This window comes from Peromyscus eremicus, chromosome 8a, assembly GCF_949786415.1.
Source record: "Peromyscus eremicus chromosome 8a, PerEre_H2_v1, whole genome shotgun sequence".
NCBI lineage: Eukaryota > Metazoa > Chordata > Mammalia > Rodentia > Cricetidae > Peromyscus > Peromyscus eremicus.
Genome location: NC_081423.1, coordinates 71117577 through 71133872, shown reverse-complemented (window position 1 = coordinate 71133872; position 16296 = coordinate 71117577). Strand labels below are relative to the sequence as shown.

The 16296-nt window shown below is 55.0% G+C and overlaps 1 protein-coding gene across 1 annotated transcript in view; it reads right to left on the bottom strand.

The window, feature by feature from the left end:
- Window positions 1-16296, bottom strand: part of Cuedc1 (CUE domain containing 1) — an 86009-nt gene that overhangs the window by 4471 nt on the left and 65242 nt on the right. Inside the window, exons 2-8 of the mRNA XM_059271487.1 lie at window positions 14963-15598; window positions 9798-9925; window positions 4862-4988; window positions 3986-4178; window positions 2969-3052; window positions 1101-1172; window positions 170-263 (exon numbers count right to left, since the gene is read on the bottom strand). Of these exons, the coding sequence (XP_059127470.1) occupies window positions 170-263; window positions 1101-1172; window positions 2969-3052; window positions 3986-4178; window positions 4862-4988; window positions 9798-9925; window positions 14963-15316 (1052 nt within the window). The 5' untranslated portion in view covers window positions 15317-15598. The remainder of the gene's footprint in view (window positions 1-169; window positions 264-1100; window positions 1173-2968; window positions 3053-3985; window positions 4179-4861; window positions 4989-9797; window positions 9926-14962; window positions 15599-16296) is intronic.

Genomic DNA, 16296 nt, shown 5'->3' with positions numbered 1-16296 from the left:
AAAGCCAAGAAGTCACAGGAAGCATAAGAAGGACGGTGTCCAAGGAACTGATGACAGGTGTCCTGGTTTGCGAAGCAAGGAAGAGAGGCCACAGAGCCAGATCCCCCTGCTGAGGAAGGTCCAGTTTCAGGGGGTCCACCCCCAAACCCAGCGCCAAGCAGAAGGATACGACTGAAGCTTCGGCAAGTGTCTCCTCTTCGACTTCCTCATTTTGGTCTTCTCAGAGAAGGCTCGGGCAAGTTCGAACAGCTTCCTACGCGTGGCTGGGGGGCAGAGAGACTAATGAGCCCTTCACGCTCCAGACAGCCAGAGCATCAGATGGCTTCCCTCCAGGTTGGGGGGCAGCCAGGGCAGAACCAGGCCCCTGGGGTGGGGACCGGGGACCAGGAAGAGGAAAGTGACAGGAACTGCAGATACCAGTGCCACCTAGGGAGCAAGTGTGCCATCCCAGGTCGGCCTCCAGGGGCAGCACAGGCCACCACTAGCCAAGTACGCAGCCTGCCTCCTGTCCAAGATCCGGGTATTCCTTCCCGAGAGGCGAGAGCCACAGATCTTGGCTTTCTTTCCCGCCGGCTGCCAAGGCCTTCTTCCCACCCTCCCCAGCCACCTCCACAGTTGGTCCTAGATTTCCATGACTCATTGGAAATTTTCCCTGAAATAAAACCTTGAAAGTATCCCAGCCTCATCCTCACTGGTTACGGGTCTGTGAGATTGGAAAGGGAAGGATGATAAGAAGCAGGCAGTGGGAAGAGGTCCCCTACCCCCAAATGCCTCCCATTCCCACAGAAAGCAGACTCAGCCTGTGCCTCCTATCTCGGCCAAGCCCTCACACCACAGGAAACGTGAACACTGGCACACATTACTTTTCTGCAGACAGCTGGCTCAAGAGGATTTAAACTTAATTTGTCTCCAGACTCAGCTGCAGAATAAAGTAAGGTAGGAAGGCTGATTGAGCTAGCCTGTGATTAAAATGTCACCTGAGTTCACCAAGAGTCAATAGCATTAAAAATCCTCACGGGTGGGTGCTCCTTCCTTCTCATGAGGCCACGGGGCCTGCCTCAAGAGAGCTGGGACAGGGAGGGGACAGGCGCAGGACTCACATTTTCCCATGTGTTTCAACTTGTCCCTGAATAAGGCATCTTCTGACACAGTGGGGTTGGTGTCACTGGTTCCTGGAAGGAGGAGACACCTGCTGAGGGACCAGGCCCATTGGGTCTCTGAGGTCCCACTAAGAGAGAGACGGAGCAGCCGCCAGGGCCCCGGGGAAAGTAAATGAGATGGTGCTGCTCCATGGCTGTGTAGGTCTGTCCTTTCATTACAGCAGAAGTTCGGGCTCCTCCCCTAACCACGGGAGTTTAAGGCAGGTTGCAAGAGTACTTTCTTCTTGCAAGATGCATTTTCCTCTTCTGAGCCAATGGGGGCAGTCTTAAGAACAGCTGCGAGTGTGGGAAGCTGGCTGGCACAGGGTTTCTGTGAACAATCCTGTATCCTCAAAGCCACGATGATAGTTTGAAATGAGTTGGATAGGGAAGAGTTACATCATGAAAACCCCAAGGGATGGCAAGCCAGGCTGCTGCACCCAGAGCAGAGCAGAGTGTTAGCTATTTGCCAGCACACCACGGCCCTCTGTGCATCCTACCTCCGGTGAACTGAGGCAGAAAGGACACAGGGCCAAGAACGCCGGGGAGATCTCGTCCTCCCTCTGGGTTCAGCCCCTCCGTTACTCCCTCCCAGATTTGAACAGAAATAACAGCAGGGCTCAGCCGAGAGTCAGAACTCGGTGAGCCACCAGGAGGGAGCCTCCTAACCCACTCCTCACAGTGTGCATCTCACTGCCCTCCATCCACCCGCTCACCACGCTCTAACTTGGCTCGTCCTGAGTCACCTTGCCTGCTAGGTTCCCTTCGAGTCTCTCTGATCCAGCTCAGCAGCCCCAGTGTCCCTTAGTAATTTGGGATCAAGGACAAGAAGCTCCGTGAAAACTCCCAGATGAACATCTGCTGAGGCCTAAGCTCCCGGCCTCTTGCTTAGGAATCAGTTCTACAGGATTTTCTCTCTCTGAGCTGGGATTAGCGGGCGCCTTACCCTTCTGCTCCTGCCTTCCTGGCTCAGCTCTAGGATGGCGGTTCTGCTCCTGGAAAAAACTGCTGAGCCTTTTTGAATATGTACATGAGGTGAGGCCAGTAACTGGCCAGGGATCCAGAGTCCAGGGGCCAAGTGTGAAAGCAGGACCTCTGTTCACACTCCCAGCCTCAGCTCCCCTGTAGTCTGTGAATCCTTACAGCGCTGTCCCTCACCCTCTGGCCTTGCAGCCCCCATGCTGTTGGCACTGGAGAGGAAGGCATGCAGTAGTGTGAAATGAGTTGGGGCGGGAGCAGTTATATTAGGGACTGTAAACTGGCTGGGCTTCTCTGGCCCTCCTGAGGCCATGCTGAACCACCTAGAACTCAAGGCTCAGAATTTATTTTCCTCCCCTACGGCAGGGCATGGCTCTGAGCAGGTAGTCCTCAGCTACTTAAGTGAATGAATGAGCCCTTCCCAGATTCATTTCACCCTCTCCACGCACTGGATACAGTCAACCTGTGGGTCTCACCCTTGCTGGTTTGCTATTAGGCATTAAGCCTCATTAGGCCAAGCCTCACCGGACTCTGAGGCCTTTCTACTCCCAGTTGCTATTAAAGGACATTACATGGTTCAGTGTGTCCTCTGGTAGCCCAAGATCCAGAAATAGTTGGGAGGTCAGCCAGCCTGTGGTAACCTACAGCTCCCAGGACAGCAAGAATAGAGGGCCACTCACTGAAGGAATATCTCACTCCACAGAAGGCCTCCCTTGTAGCCTGCTGAGGGGTCTCAGATCTCACCCTTGGTCTGTTTCCTCATCCTACTCCCACGCTCTCAAAATTGAAGGTAAAGTTGGGGTGTGGGCCCACTGAGCCCATCAGGTTCTCTCTCAGGAGAGCAAGCTTACCTGGGACAGAGGAGGGGAGGCCAGAGTCGTTTCCGACAGCCACATTGCTGGATTTGGATTTCTGGGATTCATACTTCAATCGGTCTGGAAAAGGAGATGGTTTCTATCAGAGAAGTGAGCTCCAGGGCACCCAGGGGCACACAGAGGCAGCTGGAGGCTGAACCCCCTGAAACACACATAAGTACACACACACACACACAAAGTAGGCAGGCATGGTGTCTACCAGCTCTTGAAGAACTTGTGATAATAGAAACGATTGCCTAAAAGCATCCGCAATGTTGGGATGTCAGAACTAGCAGCTTCCCGAGAGTCTAAACCTATTTTATCCTATTATTTTAAGGTTTTGATATGGAGCCTAGGCTCTCTGGGAACTCATAGTTCTCCTGCCTCAGCCTCCTCTGTGCTGGGGCTGCAGAGTGGATGCCCAGCCAAGCTTCCTTTGTGCTGCCTGTGGGTCCGCTCCTTCCAGCCCAACACTCTGGCAGTACAATTTGCTCTGTCCTCCCCAAACACATCAGACTCCCTCTCTTCCTCCCTCCCTCCCTCTGTGACCTTTACAAGACCACCTCTGCAGCCTTGTCTCCAAATCCTACCTCAAAAGAGCAGGGTAACCCATCCATAGACCATGCAAATACCATGCTCTAACCTCTTCCATCCAGGAAGCCTCCCATTCTAGAGGAGGAGCCAGTAACCCTGTTCCCTAGGGCTCAAGACATGGTACTTCCGTCCTGTGGCTAGAGGTTGGTGGGAAAGGCAGCATTCCTTCCTGTCATCCAAGCCAAAGCCAATGCAGGGCAGAGGAGAAGGCCCCAGTGGGCACATCCCTCTTCCTCTGAGTTCCCAGGTGTTCCCAAACCCCCACTGGCTGAATCCTGGGGCTTCTGCACAACCCAGGGAGGGCTATACTTATGCAGGCTAGAAAGTGCCTAGCATGTCGGCCTCCAACATAGCCCCCTCCTGGGCCCGAGGCCACTGCCCATATCATTCTCTTCTTTCGTGGTGAGGCTGGGTGCCCACCTCTCTCCAGGGCAAGGAGGAAGTCACGGTTACGCTGCAGCTCCTTCATGAACTCCTCGTTCTGCAGGAAGAGGGCAATTCTCTCGTCCTCCAGATACTGTTTCCAGCGGCTGTCCTGGTCACAGGCCCCAGGTCCTGGCACTGGAGGTGGGCCTCCCTCTCCACCCATAGGCTTGGAGCTCCCAGGGTGACCCTGAGGAAGAGTGAGCATACAGATCACCAACTTAAATCCACGTACACCAGTATATGCATGTATGCTTTCCCAGAATCCTCCAGCCCCATCCTGTAGTCCCCTCCTCCCAACAGGACCCAGTCATTGGCCAAAATTGACTGGAACAACTCAGAACTCTGTAGCAAAAGCAGGGATGACATCAAAAGGACCTTTCCTCCCAGCCTAGGGCCACCTCGCTCCCTCTTCTGGAACCTAAATCGTCCTGAGAGCAATTTGCAAACAGCTCAGCCACCTGTCCGTGGACTCCCAGTCCCACACTGCCTTCTGCCTTCAGCGGTTGCGGGCCCCAGCAGCAGGTCCACCTTGGAGTACACCACCATGTGAAAGAAGCTTCCCAGGAGAGGAAGGAGCAGCCCTGGACCCCACCATGAGCTGCCCCGTTCCCCTCCCTCCAGCCTGAGGTGATGGCTGCAGCCAGAGAGCCTCCCCAGGTTGCCACCTTCCCTGGGCCCAACAGGAACCATCGGGCCAGTCGAGAAGCAAGGCCATGGGTTCATCTCTCTTTCCTTATAAACTCTATTCAACAGAAGCAGCTCAGCCTGGGCTTGGAAACCAGGAAGCAAACCTGGCTGGCACTGGGTGCGGAGCCCGGATGAGACGCTGGACAGGCAGGCAGGCATGGAGGTGTGAGGGCAGCTGGTTACCTGAACGCTGTCCATCTGCTGGGGCAGGATTCGGAGAAAGTCATCAGGAAGGTTGCCGAGCAACGGTGGGTTCCAGTTTCTGTAGCGACTCTGGCTTGCAGGTTGCCCAGAGCCCAGGACATCAATCCTAGGAGATGGGAGAGAAGGAGAGCAGGGGGCAGTCAGGCCTAGCCACAGCCCTGTTGGCCTGTCACGGGTCCTCAGGTAGATGGAGGCCTTACTCAGAGCATCCCATGCCCACACTGCCTTCAGGACAAAGGTACTGGTGTGTACTCTGCTGAGTGAGGGAAGTGGCATACCAAGAAGGAAGGGCAGCCAGGCCAGGAGCAGTGGGGACCACCTCTTCCTCTCCTCAGTCAGCTCTGCTTTCCAACTCCTCAGCCTTGGCCTTGGCCTTGGCCTTGGGCTGCTTTCCTGTCACTCAGTGCCTCTGGTTCAAATGTCAATGTTGTGGATTTAGATATAGATTTTATGAGTGTGCCCTACAGACTGGGGGTGGGGGTGGGTCATATGCTTCTGTGCTTGCTTATGTCCCTAACAGCTGGCTCAGTGCTGGACTGTCAAGTAGCAGATATCCACACCCCACCCCCACCCCACCCAACAGCAGACAAGTGGCTGGCCAACAGCCCATCCTGTCCTTGGTTTGTTGGGGAAGGGAGCTCCCAAGATTCCTGGACAATAAAGCAGATCTGAGTTCCCATTCTGGCTCAACTACAACCAGCAAAGGGTGGGGACCATTGGGAAGACCCTGCTGACCTCCTTCCAAGGTATTGGATGTCCTCCTACCCCCCATGAGCTGTAGTCTGAACTGCCAGAAGCCAGGGTTAGAGTCTTACTTCTCAGAGGTCTATGGGGACTCTTCCCAGGCAAGGTGTGCCTGCGCCAGGTGGCCAGGGCAGGAGAGGAAGAAGGGCCTGCCTACCCTGACCCCAGGGCTCCATCTCCAAGCCCAGGCCTGAAGGAAGCCTGGAGCGGGGCCAGGAGCTCCACAGCTCCTCAGCAGCCTGCTGCGTGGCGGCCGCAGGACACGTGTCCTGCTGAATCAGGGAAATGACACATGGAGAGGGCAGGCGGCCCAGGGTGGTGGGGGCCATGCTGGGCTCAGCCTGGCTTTGATTTGGCCTCCAGCTTCAGGAATCCCTCCGCCCCCTCACTGGAGGGGAGCTTTTCCGTCTGCTGCTAACTTGTGGAAATAACTTCCTTTCCTTTTCTATTTTGGGCTGGTGGCCCGGTGGGTACGAGGGGAGGGCGGGGGCAGCAGCAGACGAATAACCAGCTGCTGAGTGCTAGGGGGAGCTCCATTCGCAGCCTGGAGACATACAGGGATCCCCAGCGAGGCGCCTGCAGGGGAACCCAGGACACACATTCCTAGGCCAGGTTTCCTCTACGATGCTCTGCCACTTACGTCCCTGTCCCAAGTTCTGTTTTCCTGTCCATCCCACAGACACCACTTCCAGCCATAATGGGAGAAGGCTTATCCGGGCTTCATCTGGGGTGAGGTCGACACCCCAACTCAGTCACACCTGGAAGCCATCCATGATGGCTGCAGAGGGAGAGTCCAAACTCTGACCAAGACCCTCTAGCCATTGTGTTTCTGGGATGCCCATGGGGTGGGGGCTGACATGGGGAGACCTCCTTTTCTCCTGAGGCTTCCCTGGCTTCTAGGCAGGGGTCCTGAAGAAAGGACCTGCTTAGCCTTCTCCAAGCCCTGGGATGAAGTCACCCTCAGCTGCAGGGGGGCTGGCCCAGCCGAGGCAGCCCAGCAACTCCGTTGTGGTTGGAAAGGAATGTCAGAAATGAGCTTTGAGGCAAAACTTCCAAGGCTGCAATTTCAAAACCAAAACAGCAGGCGGCTTGTGCGGAGGGGTCTCCTGGGGACTCAGGCCAATGAAGAAAAGGAATGGGGGAAGGAGACAGAGGCCAAGATCTTCAGGTACTGAGCCCCTGCAGCCCCCAAAAAGAACTTCAAGCATGGAGGGGGGGACTCCCCGACACTTATCCACAGGATGTTGGACCTGGTTGGGAAGGATTTCAGAGATGGACCTTTCCAGAAGGCTTTTTTGTTGTTGTTGGTTTGTTTTTTTGAGACAGGGTTTGTCTGTGTAGCCCTGGCTGTCCTGGAACTTGCTCTGTAGCCCAGGCTGGCCTCGAACTCACAGAGATCCACCTGCCTCTGCCTCCCAAGTGCTGGGATTAAAGGTGTGCGCCACCACCGCCAAGCTCCAGAGGGGATTTAAGTGGAGTCTGGACATGCAGTCCACGTGTGCCAGACCCCGTTACAAGTCACATGGGTGGGTCATTCAGGCAAAACCTGGGCAAAGCACCCCAGCATTCCAGGTTTGTTTCTCTGGGATGGTCCTGCCTCTTTGGACCCATTAAGAGAGTATCTGAGCTCTGAAACTGCCCTATCACAGGCTCATCTCAGAGACATAGTGACAGAAAGGGACCAGACCACTACCCTCTCAAATCTAACCTTCAGCAGCCAAAGATTATTAGAAGACCAGCCTACCCGCACCCTGCTGTAGTACAGCCTCACAGTCTCCTGCAGTGGCAGGTAAGGTGTGTGCTCTTGGAAGTTCCACAGAGCCCCCATGCTCCACTCACTCTGATGCTCTACACTTTCAGGAGCTTCCCCAGGATGGTCCCCTCTCCCCGCTTCTGAGCCTTTGCACATGCCATTTCCTCGGCCTGGAACGATTCCTGTCCTCAGTTTCACTAGCCTAATGCTAAGATGTGTGGACTTACGGCCGTGTCTTGGACAGCAGCTTCCTGGGCCCCCATGTTTGTAGCTCCCCTAAATTCTGATCTACAGGGGAGGGGTCCAGAGGACAAGCAGTGCGCGGGTGCATGTACACACACACACACACACACACACACACACACACACACACACACACACACACCACACCATGCAAACACACACACACACACACAAATAAATAAATAAATAAATAAATACATACATAAATACATAAATACATAAATAAATAGGAATAAAGGCTATGGCTTGGGTCCGCAATGTCCCCCACAGGCTGTATGTCTGAACACCTGGTCTCCAGCTGGTGGCGCTGCTTCAGGAAGTTATGGACTCTTTGTAGGTGGGATCTAGATGGTGGAAGTAGGTCACTAGGAGCAGGCTTGGAAGATCATACCTGCCTCTGGCTCTGGACCAATCTCTCTGCTTCCTATTGCATGGTGATGTGAAGACTCACCGCCCTGCTGTCCTCTTGCAGACAGGATGGCTCTACCACACCTTCCCTGCCATAATGGGTTAAAATCCCTCTCAAACCATGAGCCAGAATCGATCTCTCCTCTCTCGACTCCTTCCCTTCAAGAGTTTTGTCACAGCGACAACAAAGCAGAAGTCAAAGGGAAGTCATTTACCCCTGAGCTCGGTAAGCTGCCAGAGGTATGACCACCGGGTCAGTCTCACCCAGGCATCTAACTCCCACCTCCCAGCCTGCATCCCCTGCACCACTGTGAGGTTCCAGCTCTCTCCTGTCCCTCACTTGATGGACGACCTCTGTCCTCCCCAGCTCACCTTCCAGACCCTCAGCTCCCTAAGCTACAGCCTGATTTCTCAGCAGGGGGATGACAGCATAGCGATGAAGAGTGATAGTCTGGAAGTCAGATAGATGACCTGGGTCCACACCCCAGCTCTTAGCCTTGGAGACAGCAGCGGACCTCTCTAAGGCTCAGCATATTCATCTGTGAAATGGGTAACAGCAGTGCTTACCACATAAGTCACTGGGTAAAGAACCACGGCGGTGCCTGGCATTGGAAGGGTACTTGGCAAATGGCAGCTATTCTTACTAGCTCTCCAAGTCCCCCACTACCACTGTTCTGGGGTTCCTAAGATGCCTAGAATGGGGGGATCACTGCAGCAGGCCCCTATTGTGTCACTCCCTCCCACTCAGTCTGTCATTCTAAGAAACAGCAGCTTCCAGGACAAAGTGACCACACCTAGGCTCCGGCAGCCACCAAACACAGCGCCCAGAAAAGCAAGCACCTCGCGTCCAGTGGACGCTGCTGGCGGCTAGCCGCTTTTTAAGCTTCCAATAACAAGAGGCTCAGAGCTGAGACAAGTCTCTGGGGACCTTGCTGTCCACTCGCCTGTCTCCAGTCATCAAACTAGCCCAGAAAAAGACACATCTTCACATTGCTTAAAAATCCTCTCCACATCACTAGCCCAGGGGAGACACAGTCATCCCACTGCTGACCGATGGCTACCTGGGGGTGCTGGGCTGAGAGGGATCCTGGGGTTCATCTTGCCTCAGCAGGAGACAGCACGATGATTGATTTCTAATGTGTCCATGGGCTGGGGAAGGGAAGGGACAGTCCCATATTTCATGAGCTCATCTTCTTCCTCTGCCTCTCCCTTGATTACACGTTCCAAGAAGCTGGAGGCTGGACCACATTTAATTAACGGTGCCCCACAGGCATATGTTGCCGTGCCCAGCTTTTTACATGGAATCCAAACTCAGTCCCCGTGCTTGCTCTGCAGGTACTTGACGACAGCCACGTCCCTCACCTTCCACTTTATTTGGGGGATGGTTTCTCACTGAACCCGGAACCTACTGATAGGCTAAGTCAGCTGGCCCCTGAACTCCAGGGGTCTGCCTGTCTCTGCCACTCCAGCTTTGGTGTTACAGATGTGTGCTGCTACGCTCAACTTTTATATGCAGTGGGCTGGGAACTCAAACCCAGGCTTGCCCAACAAGCACTCTGCCTACTAAACCACTTCCCCAGCCCCACAGGGCTGAAGTTCTGAGAGTTCTCCTTGGTGTCTAGAAAAAAAATGCACCTTGTCACAGTAGAAGCTGGCAGTTGGTAGAATCATCTCTTGCAGGGGAAGCCAATTTCCCACTGTGTTTTATACAACCCCGACTCCCGTCCATCTCTCCCTACTGTGCCCTGAGACAAAGTGGATTCTCACCGGGGAGGTGGAGTTGGGGGAGCCATCGGGTAAGGCCTGTCGAACACGTGCATGTGGTAAGCTGGCGGAGAGTATACAGGGGGGGGCTCTTCCTCAGAGCTATCCGGCTCCAGCGTCCTTTCCAAGATCTAAATCAGAGACAACAAAGAGACACACAGCAATAGTTATTGACGATATTAATAATCCATCCTTGATGCTCAGTGGCGTTCAGATGAGATCGGTACGGGCGAGGACCCGTCTTAGAGAGTTGTGTGCGTTGCTCTGGAAGCCGCTCCTTGGCAAAGCCAGCCTCGTGCACTAACACTAACATGTGGCTCCCATGGCCCCTCAATTATACTCAGCAAAGAGGACAGCTCACGGCCCCAAAGGACTGTTCATGGCGGCAGCACCTACCCAGGCAATGCTGGAGTGCAGCAGCACCTACCCAGGCAATGCTGGAGTGCAGCGAAGTGAACACAGGGTGGAGGAGAGACGGTGAGGGGGAGGCGGGGGCCTCCGGGCCGTGCGAGAGGTTTCTCGAGCCTCTCACGCGGGCTGTGAAACCTCCCTGGGCTGCACACCTGAGACCAGTGTCCTCTGTGCCCCTGCACTCTTCTCTGATGAGGACATCACCCATACCCTCCCTCTGTGTATCTCCGTATCTATTACCTTAGCCCTACCAGTCTAGCAAGTGAAATCCCATTTTACAGATGAGGAAATCCAGGCCTGAGTGTGTTTTATTTGTTTTGTGGTTCCTGGGATTGAACCCAGAGCCTCACACATGTGAGCAAATGTAGCTCGACCACTGAGCTACAACCCAACTCTTTTTTTTTATTATTTACTTTTATTTTATGTGTTTGGTGTTTTGCCTGCAGGTAAGTCTGTGTGAGAGGGTCAGACCTTGGAGTTACAGACAGTTGTGAGCTGCCATGTGGGTGCTGGGATTTGAACCCGGGTCCTTTGGGAAAGCAGTCAGTACCCTTAACGGCTGAGCCATCTCTCCAGCCACCAGCCCAACTCTTTTTACCTAGAATTTTGAAATAGGGTCTCGCTAAGTTGCCCTGGCTGGTCTCGAACCTGTTTCATTACTTCTCCTGGGGAGGTGTGAACAAGAGAGGACACCAACAACAGACCAAAGAAGTGATCTCACCCAAGCCAAGGAGTTACTTAGAGGGAGTGACACCCCACCTCACCCCCACCAGTTGGATCACCAAAAGGCCCAGCCCAGCGTGGGCAACAACCTCCTGAAAGCTTCGTCGAGTCCGATTCAGTAACCCTCTTGTGTAGTCCAGCATCTCTGTCTACCTGAGCTGGAGCAGAAATGCATACAGCTGGTGTAGGAGGGGGAGGCTAAAACCGCAGAGGATGTTCCCTAATGACCCTCGCTGCCTGCTGTTTGGGAACAGGCCCAAGCTTGCTGAAGGGCTGGTGTGAGCTGCTCTAAGATGCTAACAGCCATGTCACCTCAGAGGACAGCAGTCCACAACACTTCTGATCCTCCTGCCCCAGCCTGCTGAGCGGCTCAGATTACAAGCCCTGGGAGGCAGCGTCTGGTTAAGTCACACGGCAAAAACCACTCGCTGGTTTTAGATTGGAATCTTCAGCACGGACCATGATCTCCACAGGCATGGCCTTCCCTCAGGCAAACCTGCACACCCAGGTGAGATGCTCAGGGTGGACAGCCTAGTCGCCCACTGTCCCTCTAGACCCTTCTCTTCCCCAGGAGGCAGGAAGCAGGGCAGAGAAAGGTCCAGGGTAGGGCAAAGGCTGAGTTCCTATTATCGGTGGATAGGAATCTGCCCCCAGAGGCATCTGGGCAGATCTCTGTCACACACCTCGCCCCTCCCTGTCCTCACAGCTCTGGTCCCACTTTCTCAGAGACCGAAGAACCTGGGAAGGGCCCAGAGGCCCTAACTGCCTCAGCTCCACCTGAACTCTGGGTTTGTAGAAGTCAACCCTAAAGCTGTGCCTCGTGTGCCTGTCAGTCCTGGTTCCACCGACACACCTGAGCCCCAGGCCAGCGGGGCCCAGCACAGGGGGCTGGCGGGGATGGATGCCCTGGTAGTGAGCATGCGCACCCGCTGCGGTTCTCGGCACGCCAGCCTGACCCAAGGAGGCCCCCGCCCTGGAATGCGTGTTCTTTCCTGTGAGGCGGAAAGTATTTAAACAGATGCTTCTGCAGAAAAAGAAGAAGGAGGCGGCCTGGCTGGCCAGGCCACTGTGCTGCTCACCCCACATTCCACCAGGAAGGAGAGAGACGCCAGAGAAAGGGAATGGGGCAAAGAAGGGGTCCTGGTCCCCGGTGTTTCCCTGTTGCCTAGCACAGGAGATGCTCAGCAAGATCCTAGGGTGCCCCTGAACACTCGCTGCTGCCTCCCCCAGCCTGCATACTCCCAATTCCCACAGCCCTTGGCTCGGAGGGACAGGGTCCAGGATAAGCTTGGTCTGGCGCAGGGAAGAGGAGAGTTCCGTGGGTTTCCTCTGATCTGCGGCATGCGCCCAGACTCAAGGAGGACAGTGATGCAGGCAGGCCCTGTAGACTACAGTGCAGCTTCCCGCAGCAGCAAGCCCAGCCTCTAGAGAGGAATAGTGGGGAGGAGGCAGGGGGTGGGCAGGCCAGCTCCAGAAAGGAAGATCTGTAGTCCCAGAGAGGGAACCCCAGCATCTCCCTGCCCCACCCCCACCCCCGCTCCATCTTTCCAGCCACAAGGAGCTTGTTCTGCCTCTAAAGGTGCTGGAGGTTCTGTGGCCTCCTGGCCTAACTCACTGTGGGTGACGAATGCCTGCCAGGTGTTCCGGAGGCTGGGAGGGAGGCAGGGTCTGGGCCATTCATCTGACAGGAGCTGTTTCTCTGTGACAAGGATACCCCGTGGGCCAGCCCACCATCCATCAGCCTCTAGAGAGGGGGCCTTCCCCAGTCAGCAGGTATTGTCATTCTTACTGCTGCTCATAAATTTCCTGCGGCACTTTGCGCTGGTTCGGGCGCTGCCTGCTGATGGGCCCAGGCAGGGCTCCAAAGGTGGGGGCTGGGAGAGAGCCAAGGAGAACAGAGACTACATGGAAACAGGGGTGCCGCACAGGAGGGATGCCTGGGGCTGAGGACACCTTGCAGAGGCTTGTGGTGCCACGGGCACCGCGGGTAACACCCCGCCTGCCAGACCGTCAGACCCAACAGGACCATAGACAGTCAAAGCATGCAGGGAACTTCCAGCTCACACTGAAAGAATGCACCTACACGTGCACACATGCACACACACTCACACCTCCTTTTAACAAGAAGGGTCTGGATTTTCCAGTGTCCTCTCCACTGACTAATCCAGCAGGTCCAAGGGGTGTATGAGAGAGGAAAAGGTGATGGGGAGCTGTGCAACCACAGCAAGCATCAACAGGGCCGGGGAGACGGCTCAGTCGGCAAAGTGCTTGCCACACGAGCTTGAGGACCCGAGTTCAACACACAGCACCTGGGTAAGAGGCTGGGCTGGTGGCCCACACTAGCAATGCCAGTGCAGGGGATGTGGAGACAGTGGTCATTATCCCTAGAGCTCCCTAGCCAGCCAGGCTTGCCTAATTAGAGAGAGACTCTGTCCCCCAAAAAACAAGGTAGCTGGTTTCTGAGGAATGACACCCCAAATTGATCTCTGGCTTACACACCAACATATTCATGTACACCCATACACACTCACACACAGATACAATCATGTACACACACATTCATGTACACCCATACACACTCACACACTCATGTATACACACTCATGCACACACATGTAACATCTACTCATTGCAAACCTGCCCGTGTACCTGCTATATGCCTGGGGAAACACATCACACCAGCACAGGTCATTGTTATCCTCATGGCTTCTCCTCCCTGGAGCAAGAATCCTAGAAGCACTCACTAAGGAAGGCAGGGAGGGAGGGGGAGCAAGAAGGCCAGGCCCTGAGGTCAAATCTGGTCCAGAGTTCTCATGTAAACAAGGGTGACTGTTCTCATCAAGTTTGATAAACAGAAAAGACGGATTTCTGAAGCAGCTGAGATACCCAGCACCGTCCGGACTCTGGAAAGAGTGGAATTCAGCTGGGCCTGGTGGAGCATGCTTGTCATCCCAGCTACTGGAGAAGTCGAGGCAGGAGGATGGAAAGTTCAAGGTCTGCCTGGACTAGAGTAAGCACAAGACTCACTTGGGCTGCATAGGGAGATCCTATGTAAAAGGGGGACTGGGGTGTGGCTCGGTGACAGAGTGCTCCTATGGCATGTAGAGGCCCTGGGTTCAGCCCTCAGTACTGGAAGAACAGAGTGCAGTTCTTCTTATCTCCAGTCCTTGTCTCATGCACGGCTCTTGCACTAACTGCATGCCTCACCTCAGCCTGAGAACCGCATGCCCTTTTAGGCTGGGGTTTGGCTGGGCACAGAACTCCTGAATGGGGCCGTAGACAACCAGCCACCCCCAACGGATGGCCTTGATTCTCTGTGGCTGCCCGTGCCCTCCACCCTAGGAATGGCTCCCTGTTTATGTGGATCTGAGGGCTGGAGCTGAAATACTCCTCCCAGGCCCCCCTCACTCTGCAACCATCCCCAGCTCCCTGTCTGGAGGGGTGCTCCCCACTCCTCTGCGTGGAGGGTATGGCCAGCCTAACTGGTCTCTCGCCCTCTCTCTGGTCCTGGGGCCAGTTCGCCTTCCTTCTCTGCTCTTGGCATGAGTCTCTCCTCTGCTCATGCCTCTCCCACTCTGGTCCAACTCCTGCCTCCAACCCACACTAGCCTGTGAGCGCCAAAGACATCATCTGATTGCGTTGGCTAAGGAGATACTCTGTGGTTCAAGAGCCTTTCTTGAAAAATATATGCCAGAGACTTCAGTCTTGAAACTGAGGGGTCAGATGTTGGAGTTGGGCCTATGCACCTACATTTTAAACAAATACCTTACTTAGTCTGGGGTCTTGTCCTATCCCTAGCATACCACTGAGTGGGTGCTTGCTTTGCTGGGTGTTTGTTGAATGACTGCATGATTGCTGTCCATAATATAGGTCACTGCCTGATCAAAAGTTTCTCAAAGGAAAAGAGAGATAATTATTGCTTAGAAACCAGCCACCCGCCAGGGCGGGGAAGGGGTGGAAGTGGGGGGCAACTCAGAGCCGCTAAGAGAGACTGGACCCGCTACTGAAGGTGGATTGCCCGACTGTGACTCTACCTCTGGCGGGATGCTGTCCTCCGAGTCCGAGCTGTCTTCATAGGCGCTGCCACCACCCGCCTCCAGGTTCATCTGCAACAGCTGGTCGATGGTGGCGTCCACCGCACCGCTGTTGGCCCGCAGCACGCACTCAATGATGTCGTAGTCCATGTTGGGGAACATGGTCTTGAAGTCGTCCATGGCCTGGTTGAACTCCAGGCGGCGCACCTGGCGGGCCGGCCGGCTGTTGTTGAGCTCCTGAGGGGCTGCGCTGCCATCCCCGGCCCCGGCCCCGGCCCCCGCCCCGGCCCCGCGAGCCCCGGTGGCCCCGCCACCGCCGCTGCCGCTGCTGCTCCTACGAAACAGGCTGGTCATCTTGCGGAGTCGCTGGGGAAGAATGTTTCTGACAAGCCAAGGAGCCGCCGGCCAGGGGTCCCTCCGTCAGCCACTTGCTTGCTCCGCGGGCTCAGAAGACTCACTCCCGGGCTTCCTGCGTCCACAGGGATGCCTGGCGGGAATGCACGGCCCGGGCTAGGGGACAGGGTCCGGGGTGGTGGCGGCATGCGGACCTTGGCCAGGCTGTGGCTGTAGCGCAGGTCATCCACATCCTGGAGTCATCCTGCCACAGTGGGGGCTGCAACGGACTGATGGTGTCACCTGAAAGGGAGGGACAGAGTCAGAAGCCGAAGCAAACTCTTCAATGGTGGGTTGTTAGGAAACGAGGTGACACCCACCCAGCCTAGGGAGACCTGCTTCTCTCTGTTCTCTCTCCAGCTGTCATATCCAGCCTAGTTTGGGTGCTGAGGAAGAACCAGAGCTTTGTGCATACTAAACGTGTTAATAGGTAATAAATAAGCCTAGGAAAAATATGTATGTCTATTCTTTCCTATTCATTTCTTTTGTTTTGTTTTGTTGTTGTTTTAAGATAGGGTCTCATCTAGCCCATATTGGCTTCAAACTCGAAGTGTAGCTGAGGCTGGGCTTGAACTCTTAACCCCCAACCCTCTCCTTCCAACGCCCTGCCTCAGCCTTCTGAGGGCTAGAATTACAGCCATATACCACCATGCTCAGCTTCCCGAAACTGTCCTGAAGAACCCTATGCATCCAAGTCTTATTCATAGTCCATCTCTGTTTCCTGCCGCAGTCAACCTAGCTGGTACCCAAGGCTACCACAAGGACACACACAGACAGGAATGAAAGGCATGATTAGGGACTGAAATCCACAACAGAACACCACCCAGCACTCTCAGCCAGGCACTGAAATGGTCACCAAGGTGACATCGCTGTTAGACAAAGGAGAGAGGACACCGTCTAAAGGCACTCGGTAAGGGGCTGGGGATGCAGCCCACTGGGTG